Source organism: Haliotis cracherodii, unplaced genomic scaffold (assembly GCF_022045235.1).
Source record: "Haliotis cracherodii isolate W230 unplaced genomic scaffold, xgHalCrac1.p SCAF_3, whole genome shotgun sequence".
NCBI classification, from domain to species: domain Eukaryota; kingdom Metazoa; phylum Mollusca; class Gastropoda; order Lepetellida; family Haliotidae; genus Haliotis; species Haliotis cracherodii.
In genome coordinates this window covers 45,109,806-45,121,835 of record NW_027266286.1, presented here as the reverse complement: position 1 = coordinate 45,121,835, position 12,030 = coordinate 45,109,806, and the positions used below count along the sequence as shown (strand labels likewise).

Here is a 12,030-nt window from a genome sequence, read left to right as displayed (position 1 = left end):
TTTTGAACTCGTCCCTAAAAGTACCTACTTTTTTAAAATTACATCTGTTGCACAGTAAGAAGTGAGGGGTTACTTCCCTTGATCGTGTTTTGTTCACCTCTTCTTTCTAAATATCAATATGCTACATGCTGTCATTGAATGAATTTGGATAGAAATGTATCTCACAGGGTACGAACAGCTTGAACAATTTTAAGACTTGTAATAAATTGCTTTATATTCATGAAAATATATTCACCAGATCAGCAAGATAAAAATACTACGTATACAAAAGATAATTAAAGAATACTTAGTATGATCCTCATCTTTTTAAAAAAAATGGTTCATAACATTAAATACATATGAATGAATTGATATAAATTTATTAACATAGGAAGATTTGGAAGTTTGTTTTTCAAAAGGCTCAGATTTCGAAGCAACATGCTTACAATGTTAATCTGCATTTAACATAGATTTTCTTGGTTAACACAATCAGGCATATATTTGGGAAAGTGCCAGACCATCTCAATATTCTAATGCTAAGACTGTCCATAATCCCTTTCTTTAGACAAAGAGTTGTAGCACCAAAATTGGTAAGCCTTGGTTACATGGATGAGGTTTTGTGATGACAGTCATTCAAACAGACGTCATGACATGCAACAGGAAAGCATATGGTTACATGCAGGAGATGATGTCCTAGTTAAACATACATACACTTTCATCATGTTAGGTCACAAAACATCAGAAACTGGTATATCTCTCTCATCAGGAGACAACACTATGCTACATTAAGATCGGAATATGAATCCCTAACTTCCATTTTTGCACAGTTGGGCATTCTGTATGGTTAGGCCACTGCTGTGTGACCGGTTAGTATAAGTCGGTAGCATCGGATCAAGGAACATCAAGTGCGCATATTGCCTGCTGTATCCTAGGTAGAACTATACTACACATGCTGTGCTGCCTAAACACCAGAGCAGAGGTCATCCCACACAACAACATGCACCGTTTTGTCAAAATAAGTCATTCTTGTTTTAAATCATGTCAATGAAGAGAAAGGTTACCACACTAGGCACTCTCAATGTTTCAATTTTTGAAACATTTAGCTGAAAAATAAAAATAAATGTTTATATTGTGAATTTTGTGAATAGTTACCCATCATTAACAGTCAATCTGCCTATTTCTGAAACCAGAATCAACAGATAGAAAAAAATAAAATTTGGAAATTCAAAACTTTGCCCTTCTTAATGATCGTATGAAACTGATAGGAATATTGAAATTAGCTCTTTGTTTTGAAGCCAGTACTGAACTCGCGATGCAGACCACTCACTCGAGTTAGGTTGGTTCATGTGCATCCTATCATGTCTTATAATGATATTAATATCAAACAATATTATGAGAACATTATTGAGTTTGGATAGAATAATTCAGATTGACAGTAGGGCATACAAAAATGGATTTTTCTACAAACTGTTATCAAGTATGATTTCAGCTGTAAGTGAGCTTTGAATAGTATTTCAGTTATATCATGGCATGTGAGATTAATGTGGGTGAAAAGCTCATAGCGATGTACCTTGTAGCTGTTTACCGCTTTGAGGAAAGCCACAAGCTTGAAGCTGACCATAGATCGCATCCAAGGAGAATCTAGGATTTAACAGAGATCATCATCAGGGCATATCAGCTATATCCTAACATGGCTAAGGGCCACAACTCTGCAGATTTGTTCATTGATGACAAATTTATACAAACAGAAAATCCAGATCTACGAAGTCCATGGTCAATATTGCTTTTTTCAAATTCATAAAAACATTTACTGAACTCATAAAAAGTCTATAATTGTATATTATTATATTAGGCAAAGTTATCAAACCATGTTGGAAACAATAACGTTGGGAGGTTCCAAAAAATGGAGACATCTGGGGAATACAATTTCCAGGTAATTTCCATTTTTTAAGTAACTGAAGTCAGTACTTAATTCATCAGACCTGACATTTGAGTCAGTTTGCATTCCTGTCAAATGACATATGACCGGTCAATATATAGGGCAGAGAATGTCCCAGTATATAATGAAACATTGTCATGGTTCTCCTGGTGATAAAACCAGATGTGACTGTACAAAAGGGGATTGCACCAACAACCTTACTGAAATATACTTAGAAAGCTCTAAAATTCCTGTCTCCAAAGAAAGTTCTTCAGTACTGGCAGCACATCTGCTTGATTGAAGGATGGGATTTCACAATTTGTAAATGGGATCAGACACTGGACAGATCATCATTGTGTCTGCTAACTGAATTATGAAATCAAATGAAAAATGGTGACCTTGACAAATCGCCGGAGAAAGGGCAGTTTACAGCTCTTCCCGATTTGATTAAAAATGTAATCTGATCATCTGCCTGGTAACCATTCCACTCTGTTCTGGAAACAGCCTGTTAAATGATTTGGGAATCATATTGTCCAATCACTAATGATAAAATGCACCGATATTCTTCAAATTTGTTTGGCAGTGACGAGTCCAAATTTAATTTGATCAAATTTGATCTTGAAAGAAAAGCATCGATTCAAACTCCTTGACAGAATGGTGCACATCCTTTCACAGACAATTTCACTTCTGCACAAAATTTCAGTTTTGTCACAATCACCTGTGAAACTAATTTCAAGCAACACTGAACATGATGTGCCGCACACTTGGAGACAGCTATTATCAGTCAAATATCTGGGCTATTTTGTACATGTGATCAGTAGTAATTTACTGTACAAAATATATATATCATATGTATATTTATTTCAATATATACAGCTACTAGGCCCTGTATTTTGTACATATTGGGATGGTCTTCAAAAATTCAAGCATTCATTAGAAAAAAATTCAAGTTGCTCACTCAACTTTTTGCACCATATAAAAACAATGCTGCATCTAACACATGAACACAGCAGTGGACGTCCACCAGCTAATGGTTACAGTACAAACCACCAATCATTAACTCTCTACAGAACATATGTCAGCCATCATTCAGGATTATTAGTAATTCATTAGCTATTTCTTAGGGAGATAAAAATTAAAATGAGTACTGAAAAATCATATCAAGTTTCCCACTGAAGTATTTCTATTCCTTTCAAATAGGTTTTTAAAATATCTCAGTTTACAAAAAAATGCTGGTTACATAATTTCTTTCTGCAGATGTATTTTTCCATCTCTTTAAGGTAGTGTATTATTCATGTATGACCATATTTGGCTAATACTACCCAGTCGAGTCAAAGAGACGGATGATGAGCTGAGACGAACTACCATTTTAAGATGAGTTCATAATCTACCCAGATTTCTGCAAACAATGTATATTATGTTTACGCTTTAGTAGAAAATCTTGTTGAGCGAATAAAATTACATTCCTTCATAATTTGTTATTTTAGCTCAAACTTTGATTAAAAACTTTCTCCTGAATTTCCACTAGAAAGTTTCAACTTTGAAAATGTTTCAATGTCTGGATGATGATCTTTACAACTATCACACAAACATGTGGTCTGTTCAAAATATTCAGTGACAAGCATGAAAGGAAATTGCTAAATGTCATATCACTTCTAATGTATCACTGATTCTTTTGAACATTTCAAAGATGATGACAATTTATTTCCACATTTCAGCAAAGCACTGATGTCATTACACTAAACAAATTGCATGAAAATCATAAATGAAAGAATAAAGTCATAATAATAAATCAATAACCAAATAGAAATGTCTGCCATATTTGCTATTGATGATAATTTGTATTATTATAAAATGTATTACCCTCGCCAAATGATGTCCAGATTTTGCAGACACATCCATTCTTCATAACCCTTCCTTTAAGGTAGTAAATCCAATTTTACTTAGAAACGGAAATTAAATACGATAAAAAGGTTACTGCCCATTTGTAATTGTGACCCTCAAAGTTCAATAATATTTCTCATCCTCCTCCCTTAAAAAGTGTCAAGTTTTTTAAGAACTTCCCCTGATTTCCTCAAAATAAATATACTCAAATACTACAGGCTATCATCATGTTTCAAAACCCTATTTGTTTATACACTACAAAAGTAAATATGCTATTTCCCTCAAACCCACTCATAATGTATAATATATGATTACATAGCAAACTACAAATATCATTTACTATATTAGTGAGCTATGAACTAAATATATTGCTATTTACACCGTATAACATGAAATAAAAATATAGAAGTCACATTCTTTTTATAGCATAATTGGTTGTTCGCCCTTGCACTGATCATAAGCTATCACACATTAGAGTTATTTTGGCATACTAAAAGCAGAAAATACAACTCCTAACATCAGATCAATCTTTTGGAAGGTTTCCAGTACATATTATTTCACGAAATACTGGGCCCACTTGCACAAAGCGATCTTAGCGCTAAGATGATCTTAACTCCCATAATTTAACATAGGCTTACGATAGTCTTAGCACTAAGATCGTTTCTTGCAAGTGGGCCCTGGATTCTTGTAATATTTTTCAACCACTTATGGAAATGATGGATGTTCTTCATATATTGTGTACGAGGAAAATGAAGGTCAGGTCACAGAGACTCAACACAAAAGATGGTATCAGTCTGACATGTGAATTAATAATTCATTCAAAAACTGAACAAATGTTAAGTTTTAAAACATTGGTTAGGAAAATATTACATGTATATGTAGCAATAAATGACAAATGATAAAAATATATTAGCCGTTATTTACATATTTTAAAAGGCATTCCAATCAATATTTCGATTACAGAAGAATTAATATTATTAAAATTGGCATCATAAGAGAAGACGGAAAACAAACTGCTAAAATAATCGGTCAGTGACCAAACTAGATAATCATACCATCTTTGAAACCCAGGAGTGCATGTTCCTTTCACCTCCCTTAAGAATAGCATTGGTTACACGAACATGTGATTAACAATGTCCTGTTGTAACCAGTTAGACGATTGACTGAGTGTTTAAATTCTGCTCTGAAAAATATTTGGCTTGTCAGTCTAAAAATATCCTGAAACCCAGGATAATTAGAATGAAAGGATAACAATCAGTTATCAGGGATAACTGATTTTATGAGCAGCAGATCCTGGCACAGCTAAGGCATGCAACTCTGCATACAATTTTTGGTGCTTGGCTTGCTGTCCCACATGTGCTCGCAAGAAGCTTTAGAATATATCAGTTATTTTTTATAGTATGTCATAAAGGTAGTTGAAGACACCTGTATGACGATGTAGCAGTCTAAGTATTTGTGAGTGAGTGAGTGAGTATGGTTTTACAACGCTTTTAGCAATATTCCAGCAATATCGCAGTGGGGGACACCAGAAATGGGCTTCACACTGTACCCATATCGGGAATTGAACCCGGGTCTTCGGCTTAGCGGGCGAACGCTTTAACCACTAGGCTACCTGACAGCCCCCTAAGGATTTGTGATGCTCTTAAAAAATATATAAAATACTGTGAATCTGTATCTGTGATTAGTGTTTTTATCCATTATTGATTTTAAAAAGTTGAATCACAAAAATAAGGATTTGTAAAACTCAATATAACCTGCCACAGATTTCACAGTTTAAAACAACCACAGTATTTAAATGTTATCGACAGGCTGTCCCCGGGAGAGTGAGATGTGAAACATATGCACCTGGGTTTCAAGGTCAGACTTCATTAATAAAACAAAATAAGAACATAAAATACAATATGTAGAAAGGTCATGGGCAAAATATAAAAATTGTTGAATGTTTGTCTTTGGATTTTCGTTCCTCTTCACGGGAAGAATATATTTCCAAACTCTGAAGATGCATAACAGCGCATGACAATACCTGCATCTCCTATAATATTCACATCAACACAGACTCTTCCACAAAACCACATGCTCTTGGTCTCTGTCAAGAGATAATAAAAAGCTTGAAGGGAAATATGCCAGTTGACCACATTTCAATGTTGTCTCGCTATTGAGCTCAGGAAATTTGCATTTATCAATTACCATGTCATGTTATTGTAAGTATCCACTGGGTAAATCGATTTTGGAATGTAATAATCAACAGATCCATAGCAATTGATTGGGCTTCCAGTAACGCATTTGATTTGTTTCATACAAAATCCACACATACTGTAACAATGAACCAGTATGTCGCTCAACACTGACACATTCCAGGTGGCATGTAGACATGAAATTCTTCCCCCATCCTTCACCATGGACAGAATACAGAGGACCTTACAGGACAAAAATAGGATGATCCAATTGTGAAATCATGTTCAAGGCTGCTGGTAATGAGAGTTGTCTCCCCTCCACTAAGTGCACAACTAGGACTATATCACAATGGTAGGTGGTACTCACAGTTCATCAACACAATTCACAGTACATAGCCACACCAACATGACTAAATCTGCTATGGTTTCCTAGTGATTAATCCTAGTATGGTATCTCCATCAGCCTTCCAAAGGAAACACACAATTTTGGAACCACCAGCATCAAATCCCCATGGAGTTACCCCCAATGTCTACAATGCTGCATTTCCTTTGGCAAATCAATCCTGCAAGAGTCACCTCCCTTTGACAAGTGTGATTGGAGTGATCTCCCTTTGTGTGCATTACATTCAGAGTGATCTCCCTTTTGTCACCAAGCCTCCTGCAAGATTTATCTCCTCTTGACGATGAACACTGCATCAATCTTTGAGGAGGTGCCACTGCGCCACCTGCTGGCGAGGTTTGGAAACCATATCATTCCAGTGCCTTGTCTCCATCGGACCGCTGTGAGCTCCCAAAATGACTTTGCCGATCAGTTCATTTCGACCCACCTTGTCGAAATCCATCACAGACACTTCCAGACACGTCTCACGCATTTTCTCCCATGGAATGTCAAATATAAAAGACTCGTTATATACAGGGTTGAGGGAGCGTTTCTTGATGATTGTTTTCTTCTTCTCCACCTTTGTCCCCCCTTGCATCAGCCAGATCTTCACATATGGATCTGCAGAGAGAAACGAGACAACTACTGAGGAATCAAAACAAATAGAGAAAGTGGTACCACGTTGGGTTGAAGAAATTTTCAAAACTTAAGATTGATAATGATATATTGAACTTCATTAAACTACAGTTATAACAAACTCAAAGGGATCACTAATTTTAGTTTGATATAACTTTAGTTCATTATAGGCATATATAGCATATACGCAACAAATGTACGGGACCAAAAAACATTTTGTTATATCCGTCAGTTCATTATAAGGGTGTTCGTTATAAACAAAGTTTACTGAATTGATATATACCAATTGTTCACAGCCCTATGGTAAAACATTATTGTCAAGTCAAAATATCAACAGCTGACATCGATATCACACTAGGCTATTATTCATTTCCTTGGATGATTCATGTCATTGTATCCCAATGGATTAGATCGATGCTCATGATATCAATCACTGCATTGTCTGGTCCAGACTTGATTATTTACAGACCGCTGTCATTTAACTGAAATATCGGTGAGCAGGCGTTAAAAAACAAACACTTTTTATTTCTTTGTTGTTTAACCCCCCACTGGGCGATCACTAGACAATTGATAGATGTAATTAAATGGAAACACTGACAACTGTATATGAAATGACATGCATATAGATTTAGATCTTGCCTCCCATTGAACCAGGAAATGATGGACATGCCATTTTCAAATCCTTATTTTCCACAGTTAACGAGCAGAGAATTTGAGTATAGAAATATTTTTGTTAACAATGCCTTGTTTATGCCACTGAGTGAGTGAGTGAGTGAGTGAGTGAGTGAGTGAGTGAGTGAGTGAGTGAGTGAGAATTGCTTTACCGGGTAGCCTAGTGGTTAAAGCTTTTGCTTGTCACGCCGAAGACCCGTGTTCGATTCTCAACATGGGTACAATGTGTGAAGCCCATTTCTGGTGTCCCCCGAAAGGATATTGCTGGAATATTGCTAAAAGTGGCGTGAAACCATACTCACTCACTCAATCATACTGTAACCTAAAAGTATACATCCACTTAAAATTGTTTTGACAAACAAGTATATGCAAGATATCATATATGCAATATGTAATACATAATGGTCTGGGATGTTTTGTTCATTAAAGTCATATTCAGTATTATGTCCTTGACTGAAGCTATTCCCACCAGCATATTGCTTGTAACAGACATTTATCATTTTAACCAAATTATTCTCCAATACACTTTTATCAGGCCAACCGAGCTGCAGCAAATTTCCCTTTTTCACATGTAATTATATTCTTACCATGTTACCAACAGACAGTGATATAACATTGTTTAAAACAGATAGCAGCTCTGGCCCCACCTCATCAAATGCAAGGAACTTGGGAATATAGTTGGCAAAACCTTGCATGGCCATTAATCTTACATAATCTGTATCATGGGACTTCAGTAGGTCCTAAATAGATAATAGGAAAGATGCATGTCCTGATAGATAGATCTATAGACAGTTACAAACAACTCACTACGCATTGCCATACACATATAAAACCAGTCTATAAAATGTAAAAAAGACTTTTGAAAATCGTATCGACTTTCATGGAAGCAGCTTTGACAATTTGACAATTTTCAATAAAAACTTCTCAAGACAAAAGAAGAATAATTTTGCAGGAAAATTACATCCTGCCTAACATTCAAGTTTAAATTGAATCAGCGTCCTTTGCTGATGGCTATGTTTTCAATTTAATACAATCAGGCCTGAATGCAGAAGTAGTCAGACATTGCATGTGTTGTTCTATCAGCTCCTTTTGCCTCGCACGGAAGTCTTACAACATCATTGTCCTATACGAGCTGGAATGTACAACCGATATGATATGATGTCAGTGTGGCAATATTCAAAGGAATGTTTTGATCAGAAAAATCACTGATCATCCATCATACAAGGCTTCAAAGGCTTGTAACATGGATTCATCAATGTCTGTTAATATCATTAAATGGTCCTACGTTAGAGATCAATGTTTTCAGTTTTTCTTCCTCCAAAAGAAAAGTTGCAATCTTTATGAAATGTTATCTCTTGAATAAAAAGCTTTAGCCATGTAGGTTTGATTTTTTGTTTGCCGTGTAACACTACACGGCAATATTCCAGCTACATAATTGCAGCCTGTATGTAATTGATTTGGGGCCAGAAAATTCAGTGATTCCTACCATGAATACGGTCAACATTGTATGAGAAACATGACATGATAACGCCAAACAATTTGAGAGAAAAATAATTGATATTTGTCTCAATTTAATTTCTTTTTTTCTAAAAAGGACAAAATAATTACTGAGTCTAGATGAAGCATGATATTAGTATCAGTTACGTTTTTAGATTTATATCACGATCGATCAATCACACTGTCAGTTAATAATGCCAGTTAATTACAGATTAACTTAATTAACCCACAGGAATATGGCCCTGTACTCACACAAAGTAATTTGTATTGACCAGAGTATCCTTTGGCCTCGTAGGATACATTGGGCAATGATAATAAATAGATTCACAATTATCAATATCACTTTGGATAAAGATCATGTCCGATAAATGAAAATAGATATTGGAAATGAATGATCTGTAGCTTGACCTTTTGATGACGTGTTCAATCCGACAAATCTTCAGGGTTGAAGCAGTCTTGGTGAGATTTTGGTTTAAAAATGACAAAGAAATATGAAGTGTGTTTATCCTGACGCAACATAATTGCGCAATGAAAATATAATTGTTTTTCTGTCTGTGGTAGTCTTTAGTTGACTGACTACTTCCCTTCATACATTTTCAAGAAATGTTTGTGTCGTTCAATATCCAAGATTCCATATTTGGAAGGGCTATTACGTTTTATTACAATTTATCATTGAAAGTGCCTTGTCATTGTTGACATTTCTGACCTTGATGTTTATAAATCTCATTGGTTGACTTTTACAATTGTATGCAAATTAAGTTGCCAATCAGAGACGCTAGATAACTATTAACCAATCAATTTGTGTAAAATAATCACACGATACATTCTTGCGAAATTTGACTAAGTTCGATCTGTTAATATTTCTGTGCAGACGGGTCATGATGTCAGATAACTGGCAAATTAACACGAAATTTACTTAAACTTTGACCTTGAAACCATATCCAAAAAATATGGTACTTGTTGTTACCCTGTCTGGCGCTCGGCATTAAGGGGCTAAAACAAGGACTGGTCGGCTCGGAGACAGTATACTGTGTCTGAGTGGGATATTCATGTTAAACTGTGGCATGGTATCTCAGTGAGCTAGCACTATAAATTGGCATCAGTCCGGACTAGTACAAGCAGCCACACAAAGACACACGTAAATGCACGTCGCTATATAAGTGCAATAATCTTGGACGCGACGTTAAACCCCATTTCACCTCACCTCACCTCACCTTTATGATAATGAATACTTCTTGTCTGCATGAAAGGTGTCAATTTTTATGTATAATTTATTTATCTCCTGAGAGAGTGAGTGAGTGAGTGAGTGAGTTGGTTTTTAACGCCGCTTTTAACAGTATTCCAGTTATATCGTGGCGTGTCAGCTTAATGTGGGAGGAAAGCCCAAAGTAATGCAGGTCTAAGACCTTTACCACTTAAAGCACCCTTTTCCCAAAAACATTGACTTAAACTTTCATAAGAAAAATAATTAAAAGTTCACAATTCCGATCCATGGAATCAAAAGTATAAAATCCTTTTCAAATAACTAAATCTATCAAATATTATAATTTCAGAAACTTTCTTTAAGACAAAACCTATGCAAGAATGTCCATGTATTTTGAAATACCAAAACATGCCTAGAACTCATTCCAGCGAAAACATTTACACAATTCTTTGGCTTAATGGATTTTAAATTCCATCACCAAAGTCTAATGTCCGCATAACTCCCCATCTATGAGAACGCTTAGCCATAAAACAAAGAGAAGCAATCAGGAAGATGGAAAAAGAGTTTAATATCAGTAATGGATAAGACCAGTATGAATCATGGGAAATCTAGCGTAGATTTTATCGACTGTTTCTAATAAGATATGCTGACGATGGGCCTGATCAAAGAAAAGATCTCATCCCCTATTCCCTTTGTAGGACAAAGTCTCATCAGCTGTGTATGAAAAGTAAATATTTTCATTTTTTCTGTGGTTACCATCGGCTTACAGACAGTACATCCTGCATTATTAAGTTTAAGTGGTTCGAATATTCAAAACCAGAATGGTGACAGAAGAAAGTGATGATCTTGCAAAGAAATCTGCTGAGAAGAAAATATATGCATGAGATTTTCAAATATTCATGTAAAGAAAACGACATTTTACTGAAGAGGTCTACTTGGTTGAGACTGAAACGATAAAATTATTTGTTGTGCTAGTTTGGCCACACACAAAAAGCGAACTCTGTCGTTCAAAAATGTGACTTTGAATTTATGTTGAAGTGAATGAGTGAGTGAGTTTGTTTAACGCTGCTTTTAACAGTATTTAACAGCAATTATATCATGGCGTGTCAGCTTAATGTGGGAGGAAAGCATGAAGTGATGCAGTTCTCAGACGTTTACCACTTCGGTGAAACCCACGAGCATGGGTTTAGTGCTGACAAACCTAGAAACATAATCCAGGCAAACCGGGATTCGAACCCACAATCATAGGTTTCTGGCATGCCCAACTCTGCACAGCAAATCGCAGCGCCTTAGACAACTGGGCCACCCATGCCCCCGAATTCATGTTGAGAGATCAAAGTTTGCTAAAATACACATGTACAGTAACTATGAACAAATTGTGTGCTCATCATGTGCCCATCATGTGCCCATCATGTGCTCATCATGTGCCCATCATGTGCCCTCATGTGCTCTCATGTGTTCATAATAACAAACTTAGAAACTCAATAAATGCTACATTTTAAGCTATTTTAAAATCAGCAACAAACCTTAATTATTTATACTCAAAGAGTTAATGGACTTTAAAAGTAGATACTAAAAGGTTAATGTAAACAGTTTTAACTTTCAGACAGACAAAAATGGTCGCCATCTGAGTTAGTTAACAACGTGGGTGTCATGTACTGAATAACCAATGACATACCTTTAACCT

General features: G+C 35.7%; 1 protein-coding gene across 10 annotated transcripts in view; it reads right to left on the bottom strand.

Annotated features, from left to right (window-relative positions):
• Positions 1–5,049: 5,049 nt before the first annotated feature.
• The window catches only part of LOC139473564 (synaptotagmin-7-like), a 422,936-nt gene continuing 415,955 nt past the window's right edge, over positions 5,050–12,030 (bottom strand). For all 10 annotated transcript variants that reach the window (XM_071256214.1, XM_071256213.1, XM_071256216.1 and 7 more), the window contains one exon: positions 5,050–6,955. In XM_071256214.1, the coding sequence (XP_071112315.1) occupies positions 6,651–6,955 (305 nt within the window). In that variant the 3' untranslated portion in view covers positions 5,050–6,650. The remainder of the gene's footprint in view (positions 6,956–12,030) is intronic.